General features: G+C 45.1%; 1 protein-coding gene across 11 annotated transcripts in view; it reads left to right on the top strand.

Annotated features, from left to right (window-relative positions):
* Nucleotides 1-23133, top strand: part of plekha7a (pleckstrin homology domain containing, family A member 7a) — a 97634-nt gene that overhangs the window by 4284 nt on the left and 70217 nt on the right. Inside the window, exon 1 of one of the 11 annotated variants that reach the window (XM_034534272.1) lies at nt 6347-6398. The exons of 9 other annotated variants lie outside the window; for them this stretch is intronic. Coding sequence is in view for 1 of the 2 variants with exons in the window: in XM_034534269.1 (XP_034390160.1) it covers nt 21320-21390 (71 nt within the window). In the remaining variant the exon portion in view is untranslated. Of the gene's footprint in view, nt 1-6346; nt 6399-20786; nt 21391-23133 lie in introns of those variants that run through there. One more of the 11 variants, XM_034534269.1, reaches the window with a different exon arrangement.

Raw genomic sequence — 23133 nt, 5'->3', positions numbered from 1 at the left:
CACCTCCGCTGGGCTGAGCCCTCTCTCCTCAGAGCCGTTGCTCGCGCTCATACCTGTGCACACGCAATCAGACGTGACGTGGGATTCGCTCCTACAACCCTCCAGATGGGGGGGGGGGCATCTGCAGGGGTAAAGAGCTCCTGTAGGAACGTATGCATGGCTGGCTTCACCGAGGGGGGGATTTAAGGGAGGCAGCAGGGGAGGGGTGGGGGTAAGAATGACACACACACACACACACACACACACACACACACACACACACACACACACACAGACTGATGCATGTCAGAGATGTCTGTCAGCAGACAGCTGGTTCAGTGCCGGCGCCTACGGCCCGTCCTGAGTCATCGTCCTGTGATCTTTAAGGTGTTTTTTTTTTTCGTGTGGAAAACAACAACAACAACAATGTGAAGTCAGCAAAGGCTCTGGGACAACAAAATAGTCAACAGAGTAATTCATAATTAAAAATAAGCATGTGGTTGTAATCTTCCTTTTTGTTGTTGTTGCCAGGTTGCTGTGTGTGTGTGTGTGTGTGTGTGTGTGTGTGTGTGTGTGTGTGTGTGTGTGTTTCCCGTTGATGACGAACATTCCCGTACAGCTCACACACAGGTGCTCGTTAGAACAGCTTTATACTGTTTGCTGTATTTACCTGTTCGGTGTAAACGGTCTTCTAGTAAACGCAGTCGAGTTTGAGTCTTGAGACTTTCTTTGATCTTTCGTGGTCTTCATCATAGCGGACGTCGTGATACACAACCGGGCCCTGTCGCCGAGGTCACGTGATCTCCATGGCAACCGAGCAAAACTCCGGCTTGTGAGTGAATCTTTTAATTCATCCGTTTTTTTAATGGCCGCGAATTAACCACACAGGTTTTAGATGAGTTTGGTGTAAAGAGTATAAGTATAAACCACCGCTGTCGTTTTTTTTTCTTTTTTCTTTGTCCTGTACTGTGGTTAAACTTTTTTTGGTGGGATCTTTTTTTCTGCCCGGCAACCACCACTTAATTTATCTTTTTGAGGAAATACAGTGGCATAACCGTAACCAGCTGATGGATGAGTCCCAGGACAGGATGTGAGACAGTTTTTACCCCCCCAAACCACTCCTCCAAAATGTTCACGTGGACCTAAATATAGACGTTGCTCGGAGAAGGCCGACAAAAAAGAACGCCCCCCCCCCCCCCCGATAAGAAAAAAAGCTGGTTTGTTTCTCCGATCGGATGAATATTCGTGAACCTGCTCGTGAAAACCGGTGGACCGCGTTTAAAAAGGCGTGCGAACACAGAGGTTGGTTTGTGCTCGCCGTCTGACGGCTCTTTGTCCCCCCCCCCCCGCGGGATTGAAGAAAAAAAGAAGGCTTTTGTTTTCTGCCGTGGTGGAAAACCCCCCCAAAAAAGAACCAACAGAGAGAAATAAAAAGCTGGAAGAGAAAAGCTTTTTGTCAAACGACAGCGTTCTCCTCTTCTTCTTCTTCTTCTTCTTCTTCTTCTTCTTCTTCTGCGAACCAGTTTTTCTGTGTTTGCTCACCGGGAAAAAGTTGTTAAATGTCAGCCCAAGGACGTTCGCCCCCCCCCCCCCCAAACACCTGCTTTCACCTCGCTTCAGCAACACAAGCCGGCGTCGTGCTCAGTGTTGACTCTCACATGCGTTCGGCCTCTTTTTCCGAGGAGTAGATTAGTAACTCGTGGACGGTTTAGGAAGAACGTGACGTGAGACGACGCCTTTTTAAAATAAAATACAAATAATTAAATATAAATACGCTGGCACCGGCTGCGTCGCTGGAACATCTTCAGGTGTTTTGGCAAAAATATATATATATATATATATTTTTAAATCCCAGCTGCGCTCTGATGCTGTTAAAGCTCTCGGTGTCGTGGTTTCTGCACGCTCTGCTCTGCATAACAAACATTTGACTTGGAGCGAACGTTTTGATGTTGTTTTTTTTGGCCTCTGAAGGTGAGAGAAAGTAGGATTCTTTTTTTTTAAAGGATGAGCACTTTTTTTTAGTGAATGACTTTGGGAAAATAAGATGGGCACATTTTTATCAAGTCTAGGAAGCTGCCCAAGAGATCTGCTGAGGCAGCTTCTCTCTCTCTCTCTCTCTCTCTTTGACATTGTATAGCCTCATTAATAATAAAAAAAAAAAAGAAGATCAACAGATGATCTGATAATGAAGCCCGTATAAAGTACAGTGTTCGATCTAAAATTGAGTTTCAGTCTGTGAGCGTTCAGCTGCAGGTATCAGGAGAGAGACGTCAGGTGTAAGGAGTGAGCTCGGAGCGGTGAGTCAGTGTTTATGCCTGACTCACTCTATTCATACCCACAGGTCTCCGTCTGCATCACCACTGGCTAATGATTTATCAATAGCTCAGGGTGTGTGTGTGTGTCTGTCTGTGTGTGTGTGTGTGTGTGTGTGTGTGTGCTTTAACACATTCCTATTCCATTGGTTCATGACACTGGACAAACTCGGATAAAAGAGAAAAAAGGCTTCAAAGGGGTTCTTTTATTCTCACAAAAAAATCCCCGATCCATTAAATCCATCTCTTTTACCAGCTCCATCTGAGGCGCGTAACATCTCTTTTATTACTTTATTTTTTTCTTCTTTTTTTTAGCGGATGCAAATTTCAACCCTGAAATGTATTTAGTTGATATTCCTCCAAGTAGTATTAAACAATGGTATAAATCCATTGTTGTCACGTGACTGTTGGATTCAGGCGAGTCGATCGCGGCTTCCCGGTTGCGCTGAATAGCGCAGAATTTAATGTTTTTATTTATTTTATTTATTTATTACAGCATCTGGTTCGAGCAGCTGCTTTTTATTTGTGGCGAGATTTTAAATGGGACGCGTAGAATACAATATTTTTGATGCAATATCAACAATTTGAAGCTTTGTTTTCTGACTTCAGCTTTCGTCCCTCGTGAGGAGTTCAAGGACCGTCGGAATTATTACAAATAATGACTTTAATGGCGATTTTAACACCTCGTGGCAAAGATAAATGGGGTAGTTCTGGCGATTTTGTGTTTTGTAATAATAATAATAATAATACCCGGCGGGGTTTGGACTTAATGCAGTTTTGATTTATTATTTTTTAATATTGTCCCATTTTCTCTGTTCTCTCGCACGCCCTTGAGCTGTTGGTTAATTTGTGTCATTGACGTTTCACTCTCATTTGATTTCTCTCCTGATTAGCTGCTACTTTTCCATTATTTTTTTTTAGCTCAGCGCTGTAAGTGTCGTGGTATTTTAAAAGTCATGCCCGCTTAGTTATTCTGTCTCATCTCGCTTGTGGGCGATGTCGGTCGGAAACGGTTCCGTTTTAACGTTTGGTTCGTGGAAAACATGCCCGTACAAAGAGGCGTTCACTGACCCGCCTCCTGGAGCTCGTTGCAAAGATTAACATCTTTTGGGCTCATTTCAGCACCAATGTGTGTGTGTGTGTGTGTGTGTGTGTGTTCAGCACCACCTTTCTTTTTTTTTTGAAGTAAGTCTGAAAATTGATGTCTTGAATATTTAACCTCGCCCCCGAGGCTGCAGCATTAATCCACAGACTCAACTCAGATCTGTCGGGTCGATGTCGGCTTTATTCTAAAAAACTAAATACTCCTTCGGAGACGAACCTTTTTTTTTTTACGAACACTTAGATGAACAGAGGAATTAGTTTGATACCAGACAAACAAAAACTCGACAACTCGATAATTATGAGTCGTCTTTAAACTTCTAGCTTCACCATTGTTTTTTGGTTAATCATGTTGTTGCGGTCGTGTTTTTTTAAAAATTCTTTGTCATAATCATTGTGTAATACTTCAAAAGCTGAGTGGCCTCTTCCTCTCATTTAAAACAACCCCCACCCCCCAAAAAAACTAATAGGCCACTTTAAATATTACAGGAAGTCAGATTTTCTGTGACAAATTGTACTTTGGTTAAATGTCACTTCTGCACAGAGAGAGAGAGAGAGAGACATTCTCACTTCACCATCTCTTAAAATGTCAACCACATTGTACAAAAGAAACACACAAAAACACAGATGTGTGTGCGTGACGTCACAAACGGTTCTTTCACGTCTCAGAGAACATTAACCGCTCGCCACGCTCTTTTATTTAAACATCGGACAACAGGTCGGTGTTCAAAGCACAGATATCTGTCATCTACACACCTGCCCTACTGCCTGTTCGGTTGCTATGGTTACAGCTTGCCCGCGCTGATGGTAGCGATTGGCTGACGGGAGTCTAAAAGATACAGATTTATAAATCAACGCATCGGGGATCAATACATCGCTCTGAGAAGCTCAAAAAGAGGAATATGATATAATACGTCGTAGTTCATACACTTTTGGATGAAGTTGGATCTTTTCTGTGTCTCAAATGTCCACTTGGACTCAAGGACAGACAAATTGGATTTTTATTTGGGGGGGGGGGGGGGGGGGGGTCAAAGTTCAAGGTCACGGCGTACCTCACGTCCGTCCCAATTTTGTGAACGCGATATCTTAGCAACGCCTTGAGAGAATGTGTTCAAATTCGCCACCGATGTCCACTTGGACCCAAGGATTAACGGAGTGGAATTTGGTGGTCAAAGGTCTCTGTGACTTCACAAGAGAGCACCCCGATGGGAGGATGTTCTCTCTCTTTTTCCCTCGGCTTGGTCCCCCCGCCCCCCTCCGGTTGCTTTCTTTGAGTTATCATCTTGCATGTCTTTGTTACAAAAGACAAAGGCTTGATGAGCCTTCTGATCACCTTCTGATGGCATCCAGGTGGGAAACAGTCATGATTAACATGATTACATAAGGGCACGATCAGAGGAATTTCCCTCCCAAGTGACGTTTATTAGGTAATGAAGTAATAATTCAGTTTGCACTGTTGTCAAGGTCAGCTGGGAAAGACGTTGGTACTTTACGGCAGCGTGTGCATTGCCACTAAACCTGTGGCTCTCTGGTATACAAATGATACATGTTTTGTGTCTATTGCCGTTGCCAGAATAGTTGTATTCTGTTTGGGAGAAAGACCCCTTTTTACAGTACAGATGTTACTTTGTCTTTGAAGAGGAAAGGACTCTGGCCGGTTGATGAGGTGGTTTTCTCGAGGGTCTCATCATAGGCCTTTTTTCTCGTGCATATGAAATTCATCCTCTGAGCTTTCTGTATTTTGTGATGCATTTCATCTCACCACCCATCCAGCCAAGTGTCCTTTGCCTACTCGGCCTTACTTCCCAAGAGATTGAAGCCACCTGCTCCCTTGCACAACATTGACTTGTATCCTCAGAATTTCCTCACTTCTTTTGATTTCAATTTACCTCTTTTATCAGGCTCTTAAAATACAACTTGAATGAATACAAGTGACGCCATGAGCGATGAGCATAAGCAAGGCCCCTAGGTCAACGACAAAACAGCGTAGAGTCGTCCGTTCTTTTAACCACAAAATGGGCAGTAATGGGCCATCGGTAAAATTAAATGGCAAACTAATTAAGAAGCTGAATTCTGAAATTCGATAAAAGCGTGGCAAAAATCCATCTTGCAAAAAAAAACAACAGCAAACTTCAGAAAAAAGTGTAAAATGCAGAGCCTACAAAATGGAAACGTGGAGCAAAAGGTCGTAATTCCTCCACGTGACGAGCCCACGCATCTCGACCCGTCTTCGCTCTTCTCTACGCGGCCAGAGGAAAAAGCTTGGGAGTGGAACGTCCATCTGTGCTCAACGCCGAGCAAAGGAGGACGGACACAAAGGAGGGATTGAAGGACACAGATGCTAAACAGCGAGAGAGAGAGAGAGAGAAAGGACAAGATGGTCGAGACAATGTTGTGGCTCTTAAAGTCCGGCTGGCTTGTAGGAGACAGTGACACTTCTGTCAGAGTGAGGAGGAGGAGGTGGAGGGCCGGGCGACCAACACATTAGCAATGCAGGAGAGATCATGTGTGTGAGAGACGGAGAGAACGAGGGAAGGAGGGGTGATACTTGTTGGGACAGTTCAGAGGAAGAAGAGAAAAGTTTAAATCTCTGAAAAAGAGAACGAGTGCTTCACCATTTCTGCAGCGATCTGCTTTGCCCTCGTCCTTCTCTGGGACTTTTCTTTTAGGTAGAGAGGGTAGAGAACACAGCTGTGCGAGAGAGAAAGAGAGAGCAGCGGAAGGTTGGAGGACACCGTAAGTAGAAACTCACAAGAGATGGAGGTCTGCGGGGGAAAGGAGCCGAATCGAGTGAGGTTTGATTGAGATAAAAGTCCCAAATCAAAGAGGTCCCTTTCATCGCGGGAGGATGGGTACCTGCTGCAGCCGCGACCCCACTTGGGGGGGCGGCGGCGGCCACGAGCTGGTCGGCGTCAACCGGCACACGGCGTGGCCATCGGCGGCCACGGCGGTCACCGACGTTGCCGATCACGAATTCTCCACATGGGATCTGACGCGTGACGCAAGGTAAGCCCCTGTTGGAGTGGTATCGGTTCGGCTTGTCGGGGAGAAACACGGCTCCCTTTGGTACGATACGGCGCCCCGCCGGCACGCCATAAAACAAGTTGTGTGCGGTGAGGTTTGTCAGCTTTATGGGATTGTAACGGGGCATGAGAGACATAAAAAAACGCCTTGTTCGAGGCTCCAAATGTTCACAGCCGAACACACACTGCACACCAGTTGTGGCTGGGTCTGGCACGATGGGGTTTAAGCTGTAAGCACACCCTGAGGCTTGACACGAGCTGTTTGACCGCTTTTACTGGCACGCTCAGCACTTTCCTCGGCCTCGCTCAGCTGGTCAGACGGGCCTCCTGCGGTGAGAAACGGGGCAAGGCTGAGGACACGGGGGTGTGACGGAGGAGGACGGATTGTCCTAAAGAAACTATAGGCCGCTGCTAATTTGAGCTCCCGTTGCCTCGGATCTGCTGTTTTCAATGCTCTGACGTCCAAACGGAAGAAAAAGTAGACCACACTCAGTCTGATCTGACCCGTGTCGGGTCTCTTCTGGCCGTCAGCAAAGTACATTTTTCGTAACCCCCCAGCCAATAAGCAGATGGTACTTGACGACCTCTCGAGACTCGCTGACCTCACAAGTCTGACACGGAGAGATGAAGCGTGCTGTGGTTTATTCAAAATACAGCACCTTTTTTCAACTTTATTTGGAGTCTTAGTTCGAAACGGGAAACATGTTGGTCTCTAAACTTAAAGCGAGAACATACAAGTTCCCCTGTTGTTTCACCAGCCTCGGTATGTCTATGACAAACGTGGCACCCTGGACTACAGAAAGAAACGTAAGAGAGGGATCGTCCGGGTGTTGAAAGAAAACTGTATCGACACACACAAACCCAACAAAGCGTTCGGCTGCCAAACCTGTCCACGCAGACCGGTTCAGCATTCCTTCGATAGCACACGAGTGTAAACACGTTAAACACCCGCCGACGCTCTTGTGGGAGTTGCTCTCTCCGGAGGCGTCTGAATTCTGCCAGCTTTAATGTCTGTTAATGGGCCGCCGCGTTCGTATCTGGAGTATTTAGCGACTTGATGAGACGCTGTCGATTACTGCGGAAAAACCCCCCAATCCAAACAGGAAAGGACCTGCCCTCTCCATTGTTCCCCCACCCATCGGTGCCCTTTTGTGAAGCTGTCAGACTCAGCCGAGCTATTAATATTGACGCTTGTCACCAGGTCCCCCCTGATGTGTTTAACCTGGCCAGATGTCAGATTTGTTCATGCAGTCACTCCTCAGTCTGAACAAGAAGTCCCAGCTGGAGTCTTGTCTCATGCATGGTGGACTCCTGTGGAAGATCCGGACTCTAATCAAGTCATTATGTACACAAAGACAATTCTGCGATGTTCAAACTGCAAACTTAAGACTTTTTCAAGAACGTATATATTTTTGTAATCTGATTTTTAAAAGTCTTTCTCTCGATATTTGTTCCAGCTTTTGTGTTTCGCAAGTCAATATATTCATATGCAGAAGACAATCGGAGGAAACGGGACCAAATCGGACACAATGGATGCCAATGTGGAGTCCTGATAATCGGTCTGTTGTGTTCAGACTGAATCTGCACCGGCGATGGCCGCGGCCGGAGGCTTTGTGTTTTACGAGGTTGTCCGTGTTTTACGGGGTGCTGCCTTTTAAGGACGCACCAACTGATTCTTTTCAGGGTATCTGTCGATACTAACGACTAATGTCATCATTTGAAATATATATTTACTGCGTATCTTGTCATGTGAGGTCACAAAATACACTACAAGAACAAACTTAACTTGTACAGCACCTTTCAAAACAAAGTGACAAAGGGTTGCACAGGATTACACCTTTTCTTGGATGTCATTGAGGTAAATACGATACAACAATATGATGGAGAACCCAGTTATTACACACAGTTTGAATGGCAAAAGTCCTGAGTTTGCATTGGGAAAGTATTTCATGTGAGTTTCTCGTGTCACGGCCGATACCCGATCCACTTCATGAGGTCAGAACCGGGGACGATAGCGATCCGGTGTATCGCACATTAACCAAATTCCCGGTTCATAATACTTCTGCAGAGCGCCCAGCTCAACGAGAGGAAACACGGCCGTCTTCCATTTATCATTGTCGGCTTTTGTTGTGGTTTGATGAAGCTGTTAGAGCTTCGATCTGATTCTATTGTTACACCGAGACGTCTCGCAGTGTTATTAGACTTTTGAGAGATTTACGAATTATTTACCACCACAGAACGGATATTAGTGAGATGGTCAAAATGCGGATCAAATGACTTTCCCTTGTCGTCGGCTTTTTACAAGCTTTCGGAGAATTTACTGGAAGATAACTTTTATAAGTGTTTTCTTATTTATCTGCAGAGCGGGTTTACAATATGATTACGGTCTTGCTTACTGCTCGCTTCTGGCAGCATTTTGGCCTGACGGGCCGTCTACTCATTGGCCGGCCTGACGGGCCGTCTACTCATTGGCCGGCCTGTTTGGTATTCAGGTGGTGAATTGGCTGCTTGTGTTTGACTGAATCAGGTTAGCAGTAGAAAGCCATCCATTAAGCAAAAGGACTGCTTTGGTCCAATCCCCTGGAGCGCTGTGGCAGGATTCAGTGAGACAGAAAACACTTATTTCCCCTTCTCTTTCCTAACTCTGTAACAACCGTAAGACCGATAACAACGTTTTGAAGAATAGTTTTCGTGTTGATAGTACAGCGCTTCACATTCCTGAACACATCGAAGCAGTGCAAGTTGTTACAACATGAGTAACCGCTCTGTACCTCACATATTGTACATGACCGGCATGCATGTATTTGTTCACATTCAGCTTTTAGGTCAGTGCACAAATACAGTTGAGTGCTGCAGGGATGATGTATTTTTGTAGGCCAAAAGCACCTAAATTCCATTTTTATGTCGCAGAGCAAAACGTTAAAATCTCTTAAGCTTGCGTGAACCACGGAAATTATTTCAGGCATCTAACCAAAAACCCATTAAAAAAAAAATAGATTGTATTGACCATGAGACGAGGGAACAGGGTTGGAAACTTTCCACGGGAATATACGGGAATTAACGGGAATAAACTGTAAATGTTGGGGTTCTAATTTAACTGTATGTACCTCGTCATAAGCAGACATGCATGCAAACATTTATAATACAACTTTTAAAAATGACATTTTTGACTTTTTTGACATTTTGTGAGTAGAACTTTATTCTTTCATCGAAAAACAAAAACATGAACGTTGAATAAAAAAGGTGTATTCCCTATGATCACCACCCCCCAAACCCAATTTTTTTTGTGTGTGTTTTTCCCTGAATCCTTTCAGGTCTAAATGCTTTCTTCCTGGACCTCATCAATGTCCTCCTCACTGCTGTAAAGTTAGTCCACTGTATACAAATAAACTTGGTATTAAAATGAACATGGCGTCAGTTTACCAAGTAATCAATATGCTAATGACAAACAGTGTTGGGAAAGTTCACTTGCTACATGAACTAGTTCAGTTCATAGTTCACATATTTTAAAATGAACTAGTTCAGTTCATAGTTCATAATTCAAAATGCTGAACTAAGTTCACAGCTCCAAAAGATGAACTAGTTCAGTTATTTTTTTCAATATGTTGCGAGCTATAATTTAAATCTCTATCTGTCTGCAATACCGCTCTTGGCCTCTACGCCACTCGGCGCTCTCACACTTGCCAGACATAGGGCTGAAACGTTCAGACGCAACACTGATGACAAAGACGTTTATGTTTCTGGCAGACAATGTTCCCAACCAGCTGCATTCAGGGTCCAGCTGAGCTCGGCGTGCTTAGTCTTGTTCTCAACTACATTTAAGTTCCCTGTTATATGCTTTTGCAAATAAACTTTTTTTTTTTTTTCAAAATTCCGGAAACTTTCCGGAAATTTACCGGAAACTTTCCGCCCCTTTGCAACCCTACGAGGGAACAGGACGTGCAACACGTTATGGGAGTGAACTAATGTCTATTCTTTATTATTATTATTATTATTATGGTTTAAACTAATGATTAATTGATCAATTGTTTGCTCTATAAAATGTCAAAGCAATGTGAAGCGTTCAAGTTGACCAATTGATTTATCCGACAAACCATTCAAATGGTTTCTGTTAATAATTTGACGTTCTTTAGGACGCACCTCACCTGGTGCAGAGCGGGGTTGGGCCTCAGGTAGTCGTTCACCTGTACGCCTGAGTCATCACTTTTCCTCTTGAGGTTGCGTAAGGTGTCTTTTGACAGACTGCACCACCTTCACGCGGCTATTCTGGTCTGGAGTCCTGCCTAACTGGCTGTTACACATGCAAACGTATGATTACAGGTGCAAATTGTTCATGCAGCTAATGATTTGGGACCAAATGCTTATTAACATTTCTGTTGCACAAAAAGGGGGCACTTAAAACGTAAATCTGGATTAGTTTAATTTTTTATGACTAGAGAAAGTCTTTTTGGTCGGGGGGGGGGGGGGATTAGGTCGTATGCTACACAGATATACAAAATACAAATGTAATTTATGCAAAGAAACCTGGATTCTGCAACATTACAGTCTCTGCAAAAAAAGCTGAATACATACTCTTGAAAAAAAAAAAAGTGTTTGTCTCTGTCATTCTTTTTGTGACATTTCTTACTCGTTCAATCTACCGTCGATTAAAAGTCAACTTTTGACCTTCACTGCATGACAGAAAAACGTGGACAATTTACTCCCCACCCCCAAACATCTGAGCCCCCAATGCCCTCAAACACACTCCTACTCTTTTGTTCAGGCGTAACTCTCCCCGCAATGTTAAATGCCTCATTACAACAGCAACCGCCACCCAAAAAAAGATGCTAATTATAACACTCACTCAACAAAAAGAGACCACTTAACAGAAACTAAAGACACATGTCAAAGTACTTAACCACATTTCTTATTTTTGCAAAGCCACCGTTGCATCCATTTCTTTCTCCGGGCGCTCTGCTTCTTTTTCTGTTGTTGATCTCCATCGAAATTTTAATCATTCAGCCGACGACACCCGAGTTCACCCGTCCGTCGCCGACCTTTTACGGTGACGCCTTTTTCACAACTAAGGTGAAAAAAAAAACCCAGTAAAGCGTGACCTTGAGTTTTGCCTTTGGCGACGCTCACCGACAGAAAGGGGGGTCACCTTTTGGGGGGGGGGGGTTCGAGGGGCCGGTCATTACCATTTCAATCAGAATCCAAGTGAATCCAGTCCAAGGACCCCAATAGAAGAGCTACACACAATGCAGTGCGTCATATTATCCGCTCAGAGGCGAAGCTTATGGATTGTAGTTTATATCAATTTGAGATGCTCTTATCTGCAGCAGATGAAATACAGAGCTAATGAATCTTCATTTTTGTTGTTGTTTACTTCCCTCCATGGCCCTTCAGAGACAATATTCAGTGTGCAATCACTGGTATTTGTGAGAAAAGCAGCAGTGCCTGATTTTTAAACGGACGGATTCTTCATATTCCAGTTATTAGCCGGCACTCGTAGGACCATAGAACAAGATTAACTTCAGTTTAATTTAAGTAATATTTCTAAAAAAAGCCAGTAGAGCTCAATGGCCCTGGTGATTTATAATCATATATAACATATATCATATAACACGCAAGCCGAGTGTTTGGTTAAAACGTGTGCTTCCTTCAGGATAAGATCACATTTGAGGTATTAGAGGAACGAAATGAGGTGGAATGAGAAATTATTCAGGAAGCAGAGGCCGATGTGCTCGAGGAGGTTTCAGTCCAGAGATGGAAAGTGATTCTGCTGCTCCGTCTTCAGAGGAACTGCAGGGCTACGAGTCCAGAGCAGCCAAAAACGCTCTGATGGGGATGCACGACCCCGATGGTGGTGATCTGGTACGCTCCCCTGTTGTCACCCGAGGCTTATGAACTCTGCAAATCTCTACTTTCATCACTTTCTCTGCCAAGCTGCCAGGAGCGAAGCCTCGAATCGAACTGCTAGTTGCAGTTTCTACTCGGTAAGAGTGTCGAGTTTTCAGCCGTTTTGATCATTAATCGATTCGTCATTAAAAGCGTCCAAAATGCACGTTTGTTGGGTTTCTTTCCCCCACAGATTTCCCCAAGTGAACTGGTTATTTGTAGCCACTGGGTGAACGATTGGAGGGTTTCTGACTTTGGCAAACCCCAATGTTAGTGTCATGAAAGACGGTTGGGATCGGAGTGATTACGTAATCAGTTTAATAAGCTGTTAAATCTGTTCCGTATTTGATCCTTCTTGGATTCAACAAGTTGCATTTAAAACATTGTTGTTGTTGTTTTGAAACGCAATATCTCAGGAGCGGCCTTGAGGGAACTTCTTCAAATTTTGCTCAGGCGTTCACTTTGGATTCGAGGATGAGCTCCATTGGTTTAAAAGGTCAAAGGTCAACGCCCCCCCCCCCCCCCCCCCCCCGTGTCCACACGTTCAGCTCATTCTTGTGAATGTGATATCTCAGGAGCGCCTCGTGGGAATTTCTTCACGTCGAGGTTGGGCTGATTTTAGTATTTGATGGTCAAAGACCGTAACCCAAGAGTTCACGTGCTGATTATGCCCACACGCACGTCTTAACAGGATGAAATGCTGAGATTTTTGCATGAAAACTGCAACTTGGAGTGCGAGGCGGTAATTCTAGATTGTTCTAATTTTCACCAAATTCTTTGTTGTCAAACGTAAGTTGACACCAGGTTTTGTATTACACACACACACACACACACTGCTGGAGGGGGGGGGGGGGGTTGGCCTACAGAGAGATGATCAGGAGCTTCATTTCACCAGTGGGTTAGAGAAAAAAAGAACACGTAGAAAAGTTTCAGGAGCCTTTAGTAACTCCTTTCATCACCCCCCCCCCCCCGACATTACTCAAGTTTCTTTGTATAATAAAGGCTTTGAACCTGAGAGAGAAGGATGAGCTTTGATTCACAAAAGAGGAGCGCAACGCTGCTTCTTTCCTTTTTCGTGCGTTTAGATCTTCAACGCGTTCTCCTCTCTCCGGAGCGAAGGGTCGGACCGGTTAAATATGACGCACGGTAGCCGGCTATCTCACCGCGACCTATAATACAGCGAACGTTGTACAAGCCAGCGACGCAGTATGTGTGTGTGTGTGTGTAGCCTGTAGTCAAACAACTGACTTTCAAACTTCATCAGGCTAAATAGATAAGCTACGTATCCTTTAAATCTCCAGCTGAAATATATATGCATTTGGTCAGGATGCTTCATGCATGCGGCTGCCGGGACCTTGACACTCCCTCTGGAGTAGCTCTGTATCATTGTTCAAAAAGAACAGATCTTTATTCAGATAAACGATGAAGCTGAACCCCCCCCACGACCTTGTAAACTAGTTAGGAGCTCGCTTGTGTGACTAAATGGGCGTAAGAGTTGCCAGATAGTGAGCGAGAGGCCTGTCAAAGCTGGTCAAAACGGACTTTCGGACATTAGTCAGACGACCTCTGACCCCGTCGCCGGCTTCGAGGAACTTTGAGTTTGAAAATGATACTTCCTCGTTGAGTTTCCTCCTTCTCTGCTGGCTATATCGTACATCCTTAAAATATCATTATGTGAAACGTGGGTTTTCTGTTTTTAAAAAGTCCAAATACTCCCGTGTGATCTGGCCTGTGCACGTCTCGTTCTCCCTTCAATCGAATATACATATTGATGTTCAAATAGTCGCCTTCATTTTTTACTATTCAAATGCACACGTTAAACGTATTAATAGCATATTTGTTGACTCGTCAAACGCTGTGGAGGGCCTTCGGAAGATGAAGCTAACGTTAGCTCAAGCAGCTAAAGTACGGAGTTATCTCAGTGAGATATCTTTTTTTTAGCTTTTTCATAATCCCATATATGAACGCACAGCACTTTGCTTTTATTACTGTAAGTGGACGCCTGTGTAGCTGCTTAGATTATAATTGAATAATAATTTTGAAAGCGCAAAAATAAATACAGATATTTCCTTCTACTTCACCCGGGTGTCCGTGTGGCTGAGACGTCTTTGTCTCGTTTCCTCTCAAATAGCTTTTGCCACCGTTTTGATTTTATTATGCAAAGACGCGTCTCGGGGGTCCGTTGTCGATCTCAGTCGGACTCCGAGGCGACGCTCTCCCTCTCCGGTCTGGTTCTGATCCAGAACATGAAAGGAGTTTTTCTAATTGCGGTGTCGTATTATTATTATTATTTTTTTTTCCTTGCTCGTGAGACGGTGGGGAGATGGGAGGCCTCGAGGCGGGATGAAAGGAAAGAGCTCAGAGTGTGTGTGTGTGTGTGTGTGTGGAAGTGTGTGAGAGAGAGAGACTGAAGATTGAAGAATCTGGATCAAAAGATCCCCGGAGATATTGGGGCTCACACACACACACACACACACACACACACACACACACACACACAAGGGATTGCGTCATTCAAGCTACGCAAAGCTTCTCCAAAGACAGACGAGCACGTTCTTGAGTTACGAGCCAGATGACGGGAGGAGTTTATCCAACGTTCTCGGTGACAACAACACTTCCGATCTCATTTATTTTGGTCTGTTTATTGTTCATAGCAGAACCGGTGCAGAGTCTTTAGGGGGCGGTTCCTTCCCTTTTTGGGGGAGCGGTGCAACAATGCAGAAGACAAAATGTAATCTCCTCCCAGCCCAGCAAACGGTTCCAGGATGCGACTCGGCCGTCGCTGGTTTTATTCCTCCGGAAGCTCAGGCTCCCTCCTCGTCCAATGACAGCTCGTCATCCCTATGTCGACGCCCCCTTTTACGTTCCCACCGTAGAACTGTGTGAGACGTGGACACCCATTGGTTTGTGTTGAAGCCTTGAGTCGTCGCCATCTTGGATATTTGCAACCGGTGAACGGAAGTGAACATATTCAAATGGCGGAGTGACGCCTGTCAATCACAAGGTAGCCCCGCCCTAAGGCAGCCCCTGCTTTAAATGGAGCATCATTTAATAAATGAACATCATGCTGTATCGAAGAAATCTTGAAACTAGAGAGTGAGACCATAAACTCATGTTTACAATGTTTACTGAGGGAATAAATCAAGAGAAGTAGAGTCATTTATATAGACTTCTATACAACCAGAGGAGTCGCCCCCTGGTGGTCAGGAGAGAGAATGCAGCTTTAACACATGAAGCATAGACTTCTATACAACCAGAGGAGTCGCCCCCTGGTGGTCAGGAGAGAGAATGCAGCTTTAACACATGAAGCATAGACTTCTATACAACCAGAGGAGTCACCCCCTGGTGGTCAGGAGAGAGAATGCAGCTTTAACACATGAAGCGTAGACTTCTATACAACCAGAGGAGTCGCCCCCTGGTGGTCAGTAGAGAGAATGCAGCTTTAACACATGACGCGTAGACTTCTATACAACCAGAGGAGTCGCCCCCTGGTGGTCAGTAGAGAGAATGCAGCTTTAAGGCATGAAGCTTAGACTTCTATACAACCAGAGGAGTCGCCCCCTGGTGGTCAGTAGAGAGAATGCAGCTTTAAGGCATGAAGCGTAGACTTCTATACAACCAGAGGAGTCGCCCCCTGGTGGTCAGTAGAGAGAATGCAGCTTTAAGGCATGAAGCGTAGACTTCTATAAAACCAGAGGAGTCGCCCCCTGGTGGTCAGTAGAGAGAATGCAGGTTTAAGGGCCTTCCACATCGGCTTCCCTTTTATAACCGGAGGTTGTTGCCTGGTCCCCCACACGTGAGGATAAACACCTGATGGCCGCTAACAAAGACATGCAAGCAGCATCGTTTTTGTTAGCGGCCATCTTTGTTGCCGGATAAGATCACATTTAGAAAGAAGTCGTCCTGAGAAAACTACTGTGGAGCTCCTGCCAGGAAGTGGCTGAACACGGGCGAGGTGGAGGAAATGAGCGAGCTGGAGATTGGGTGTGCGTGTGTGTAATTTTAGAACCAGAGAAAGTGTGTGTGTGTGAGTGCCAAAATTAAACTTTTTTTAGGCGCTAGTGAGAGTAATAGTCAATATTTTTGCAGAGCGAAGCAAAATCTCCGATCCTTAGCTGCTGGGACTGGTAGCGAAGAGGTTTACTGTGGTTTATATCCAAATGGAGGTTTATATTTTTACACGCCCCCTTCCTAAAGTGGTAAATGTCCTGGAGGTTTTTATGTACTAAACAGAGAACGGGAGATTTTATAGCCAGAAATTTCACATTATGAGGAACTCGATGGTTTATGAGGTTTGGGCTGAAATAAAAGGAAAGGGTGCAGGTGGGTGTTGTTTTTAAGGATTTTCAGAAATACGGGCTCAGATGTGACCTTGACAGCAGGCGTAGGTGTGTTAAGAAGTTGTGCGAGTGTGTGTGCATGTGCATGTGTGTGTGTGTGTGTGCGTGTGTGCATTTAAAAGCGAGCGGCTATGAAAGGGCTTAGGCTGTAAAAGCCTGATAAGCCAAACCGCAGGCCGAATCACACCACTGCCATCTCACCCACTGACACAATGACTTAATACAGCTGTCAGCTGTCTGCAAGACGACAACCGCTGTGTGTGTGTGTGTGTGTGTGTGTGTGTGTGTGTGCGTGTGTGTGTGTGTGTGTGTGTGTGCTGTACGTCCATATGTATTTGTGTATTTGTTCGATGGCTGTGTGTGTGTGTGTGTGTGTGTGCACATGCGTGAATGTGTTCATAAAAATCTTTTCATGTGTACTTTTTTACATCTGAGTGTCAGTGACGCTGTGCAGAAGTGTGTGTGTGTGTGTGTGTGTGTGCGGGGGTGGACGGGGGTGGACAGGCGAGCAAAGGTGGAGCCCGTCCACCTGCGTCTTCAACCGAGGCGAGGAAAGACAGAGGCAGGGGATGGAGCAAGGGGAGGAGCTAATGGAGGAGCAAAAGGAAGGAGCTAATGGAGGAGCAAAAGAAGGAGCTAATGGAGGAGCAAAGGGAGGAGCTAATGGAGGAGCAAAAGGGAGGAGCTAATGGAGGAGCAAAGGGAGGAGCTAATGGAGGAGCAAAGGGGAGGAGCTAATGGAGGAGCAAAAGGAGGAGCTAATGGAAGAGCAAAAGGGAGGAGCTAATGGAGGAGCAAAAGGAGGAGCTAATGGAGGAGCAAAAGGGAGGAGCTAATGGAGGAGCTAATGGAGGAGCTAATGGAGGCGCACGGTCCCCTGTGTTTTCCGGCCCTGATTAGATTGTCCTGGAATTAAATTTCACAACAAAAACAAACAGCGGGCGCACCTCCTTCCCTCCCTCCTCCTCTGTTGCTTCTTATGCCTCCTCCTCCTCTCTTTCTTCTTTCCCTCTTTCTGCTCTCCTTCTCTCTCACCACAGCCAAGACGCCCGGTGTAACCAATTAAACCACAGCTGGCGATGTTCCCTCAGGTCCCCGTGAACACACTTAGAGTCTGTGTGATGTCAGAAGCTGCCAGACAGACATGTGTGACTCCTCGTTATCGATTATTAGGGACTCCCCCGATCGATAGGCAGCCGATCGCCATTATTCAGTAAAAATATGCGATCGGGAAAATAGGCATGAAGACTTTCTAGTCGCCGACTGGGTTGTGGACAAACCAGTACCAAACGCTCTCGTGCACCCAGTCCTGCGTCGCTAAATAACCGAGCTAATAGCTCGTTAAAAATATATTAAAAAATATGAACACCTGAAATGATAAAGGCACTTGCAAATGTCAAGGTAGTACGCCATTTAAACCCTACTTTAATGTTTTATCTTTACTTCTTTACCTGCACCAAAAACACCGTCGACTAGGAAGATCTATAGATAATAATAATGAGGATGAATCACAAACTAAAACTAAAAAGAAATCTGGTTTGAATTGACGTTAAACACTATCACTAAGCTTGTTTACAAGATATTGAGCTCCGGCTGCTCTGAAGAGGGGACAATTTAAAATGGATATTGTGGAGGGAATTAAGCTCCAAGCAGCTTATGAGTAAAACCTCAAAGCAAATGTAAAAAAAAATAAATGAAGCCTTTTGAATTCCTTAAGTATCACTAGATGGATAGAAGATAGCACGATGCGGCTCATCATCAAACCTTTGTTTCAACATAAAATGTCCATCGGGTTATTATATATAATGCAAAAGCAAGCTGTCAGTAAAAATGTATGTTACGACCTTTGCATAAGAAGCAACCAGGGCTGCAACTTATTAATCTTTCATAACCATTATCATAAAGATATATATATATATATATATATATATATATATATATATATATATATATATAACATATTTAAAAAATGGCCATTTCCAAGAGCCTGTGATAACGTTCACAAAGAAAAGCAGCAAAAATCCTCACATTTGACAAGCGAGAGCCAAAAGAAGTAAAACAATTAGTTGTCGACGAGCTGATTTAAAAAACATCTTCTCAACTCAAGAAGAGAAGTCGTGCTGCTGAAGAAAGTTAGAAAAACCCTTTTTGTATTCTTTCATCATCATCAACAAATACTCCATGAGCTAATCCAGTCGAGCCTCTACAGCTCCTTGTGGGAACTCTCTTTCTTTCTTTTTATATCAGACCACACGCCTGGACTTTGACCCGTGCCCTTGCAGCGGGGTCACGGCTGTGCTCTGCTTAGTAGGGCACCGGAGTAGTCCACCTCTCTGGGGGGGGGGGTCGCCGCACTAAGGTGACCTCTCACCTGCAGGCTTCATGTGCCGATTGTCAGCTCACCTTGCTATTCGTCTCTCATGCAACCGGCACTCTCTCTACCTTTCTTTATGTTTCTTTTCTCACTTGTGTTCCTTCAGTCTTAAAGTGTTTCAGGCATCTCCAGACGGCCAGTGTTCACATGCACTCGATAATGAGACGGTGTAAGGCCTTTAACCACCGGAGGGGGGGGAAAAAAATACTAAATACTATTTTGCATCAAAACTATTCACACCAGTTGCAGCACTTTTTTTAAATTAAAGGTTTGTAAAGTGTCGACAACGGGACCAATTACAGCGTCTGTCTGAGGAGGATTATTGTCAAACTAAGAGTTTACTTTTGGTTTAACGAGTGTGTTTGAGTTCCCGCTGGTTAACAGTAACGCAGTGTTCTGTATACGTCGACGGGCTTTTATTGTGAAAGGTACAAATTCATTTAACGACGGTAAAATAAATGTGTTTGCATCTCCGACTGCGAAGACATCGACTCTGGCTTTCAGAAAACGTGTCGGACAAACCGGTTTATTAATTAGATTTACTAATAACAGAAATATTCATTGGTTATATTGAACTTTATTATTGAATTCAATCGGACCAATTTTCTATTTTTTGTTATTTTTTAAGTTGTCGCAAAGAAACCTCAATACTTTTGTTGCATGTGTACATTCAAGCACTTATTATTATATATTATATATTTCTTAATTTGAAAGTTCTTGGACAGCTATTGGTGTGAAGACAACAAGTCTGAAATTTATAGAAACATATTTCCCATAAAATATAATTTTTTTTTTTTACATTTACAAACAAAAAAGTCTCAAAGTAAGACGGTGGGGGAAAAAAACACGATAAGTACAGAAACTCAGATATAATATCGGTACTAGTTTTAATAAACTATCTTGAGGTTATTAAGCCCCGCACCTGCACACATTGTTCATAAAATACAATAGAAAGCATCTTCTGTACACCTTCTGCTCCACCAGGTGAGATGGAGCCGTTGACGTTCTCATTCGGGGGCTTAAATTACACCCGAGTCACATTTTCTGTGTGCATGTAAACACGTCACGGTCTCTTCTTCCTGCCGCACATTGTCTCTTTACCTTCCTCCCTCTCTCTCACTCTTACACACACACACACACACACACACACACACACACACACACACACACACACACACACACACACACACTCTCTCTCTCAGCGGTGTGTGTGTGTATCCTGCCAGATGAGCACGAGGTGGGAAAAGGAATGCAGCTCCGCTCTGTTTACCTCTCCCTCGCTTTCTTGCCCTCTCACTACTGATCCATTCACTTCTCTCTCTCTCCCTCTCTCTCTCTCTCTCTCTCTGCCAACTCCCCCCCCCCCCCCCCTCTCTCTCTCTCTCTGTGAGTGTGCTCAGTCATTCGGCGTCGTGCACCGCCGTTGTTTCGTAAAGGGTGGAGAGCCGGTGGGAAGCCTGTGATTTGGGGAAATAAGCCGGTTTGCCTTCAGAGAGAGCGCTGGATGCAGCGGAGGGACGCCGGGGGGGTTTTGTGGATTTTTAACCTGCTCGTGTCCAGGAGAGATGGATTCGTGGACGCCTGTAAACTTTGGAGAGGATGTGCCGCACGTGTAGAAACACATAAACAGATGCTGCGAGGTGTCGGGGGCTGCTGGAGGAACCGGGGGTCTCTGAAATCTCCCATCGGACTCCGTCGTCGGATGCAGATCGGCGTCTGAGAGGTGGGGGGTTGTGGGGGGTTGGGGGGGGGGGTGGGGGTGGGGGGGGGACGACAACACAAAAACCCTGGAAGTGCGAATTGAGACGTATTACGCATGATTTTTAACAGCTCAGCAAGGTTAACCCCAAAGACATCTGTTCTACCTGATCACACCTGAGAGGAAATGACTGGCTCCAGGATTTAAGGAGTAGCCCCGTAATGTCAGACTTCACCTGGGGCAGTCGTCTGAGGCTCCGCTGAGCAGATTGTGGCGTTGTCGAAGGCGGACTTCCAATTCCAGGTGTGTAAACCACACCAGACTTGACTCACCTGACATCATCCCTGCCCTACCCCCCCTCTTCCTGTTTGAGCACAGCGCCCCCTCGGCTTATTTTCCCACCTCATCTTCTCAGTAATCCCGGCACTCACGACACCTCTCGTTTCTTCCCCCATGGAGCCACTCGAGAGGTGGGAGAAGAGACGCTGATTAATGTGACTCTCTCTCCCAGCAAGCCCGGTTCCCCCTGCACTAGAAATAGAACGCCGCAAGGAAAAAAGCGGCGGAGGCGGCGCTCGTGAACTGTCGTCCCGTGGACCGAGAGAAGCACCATGTGGAATCAATCTGGATACTGCAATCACATACCTCACCACGGGTATCCCTTCTACCATGCGCCCTGCAGGTAGGCTATCACAACACCCCCCCGCCGCGTGGAACCAAACGGTGTTACTTGTGACTGCTTACTTCTTCTTTTCACTCTCGAGTTTTCATTGTGTTTTATTTCTTTATTTTCTTTGGCACCGGGGGGCAAAATTTGGTATATTTACCAGTTTTGATTCTAATCACTTTAATCTGTGGTGTCCCTCAGGGGTCAATGCTGGGCCCGCTGTTTATTTTCTTCTTTTTTCTCACTCCAGAAAATGGTTATTTCCATTTGGCACAGCTGTTGATTCAGTGAGTCTGATTTGAATGCGTTCATTGTGAGATAAGCCGAGGTGTTTAAATCTTTCCCAAAGCGGAGGCTGTGAACAAACTGGTTTGTCAGGAGTGTTTGTTTTAGCTTTACCAGAACCAAACTGGTTTTGCCTGTGCACACTAATGGAAGTTAGTGAATAGGCGGTATTACAATAGTGGGAGAAAGTAGCGCTGTTACCTAAAAGAAAACCCACTCCTTTAGTGAGGATGGAGCTCATTAGCCGTAGCGACCGGCTAATGTTTTCGCTCTCTTAAAAACACTGGATTGAAACAGATTGCATAACATTTTCTGGCCCCCCCCCCCTGCCCCCCACATCCCCACCTCGCAGCAGTAGTGACATCATTACATTCATCACGAGGTTTCAGATGTGACCCACTCTCCAATGAGCACCATCAATCCTCGTTCCCTGAGGGCAGAACAGACCCCCTGCCTACACCTCTTTTTCTGTCTCACACTGTAATAGTCTCTAACCTCTAAAGGCTGCCGGAGCTCAACCCCTCTCCCCCCCCCCCCCGAATACTGATTTACTGTGACTCGTTATTCATGTGTGGTTGAGCATATCGCGGACATGTTTAAAAATAAATTAACAATGTGCTCTACATTTTAATATGCTACGTGTACTTTTGTGTGTATGTTAAAGCTTAGTTGTATATATCTTCTCCATCGGTCCCAGAAGTGGAGCCAATGTGGGAGTGCCTTAAACCTGCATTCTCTCTAATGGCCAGCAGGGGGCAACAAAAAAAAGAAGGCTGATTGTATAGAAGTCTATGAGAAAATCTACTCGGTAAACATTGTAAATATGAGTTTATGGTCTCAATAGTGATAGTCCCATTTAGAGTAAAACAGACCATAAAGCAGAGGATGCATTAGGGTGGGGCTACCTTGTGTCGCTACCGGTCTGGGAGGTGTCTGTTTTTGGCATCTCAACTTAAAACCCTTTCACACTGTGGTTTCAGGTCATAGAAATGTCGAGTTCGGCTTTCGGTGGAACTTAACGTCACCAAACACCCCCCCCCCCCCCCCCCCCCAAAAAATAAATAAAAAAACAAGATGGCAAACTCGAGGCTTTAAAAGCCGTAGTCCAAACCAAATGGATGGCGCCCACCTCTTACATACGGTCTATTATCTATCAATGTTGTGCTCTTAATGTTAATTTGCTAGCGTTGGTGCACTGGCAGCAGGGAGCTTGAGCGTAGGGGGAGGTCTGCACTGGGAGGGGGGGGGGGGGTTTAGCTGATGAGTGAGTCAGACAAGTGGGCAGGGTCAGATCAGCCAGCTGATGGCAAAGGGAGGAAATAGGAATCCAGGAAATAGCCCTGAGCTCACCATTGCTATTCACTCCCACTCCGGTCTCTCATGGTGAAGCACTCTGACTCACACAATGAATATTCCACCTGTTGCCCGAGCACCTCATGCACTCCAAGTCAAATTGGACATTGTGCCGCATAA

This window comes from Cyclopterus lumpus, chromosome 6 (assembly GCF_009769545.1).
Source record: "Cyclopterus lumpus isolate fCycLum1 chromosome 6, fCycLum1.pri, whole genome shotgun sequence".
Lineage (NCBI taxonomy): Eukaryota > Metazoa > Chordata > Actinopteri > Perciformes > Cyclopteridae > Cyclopterus > Cyclopterus lumpus.
This window is presented reverse-complemented; position numbering and strand designations above follow the sequence as displayed.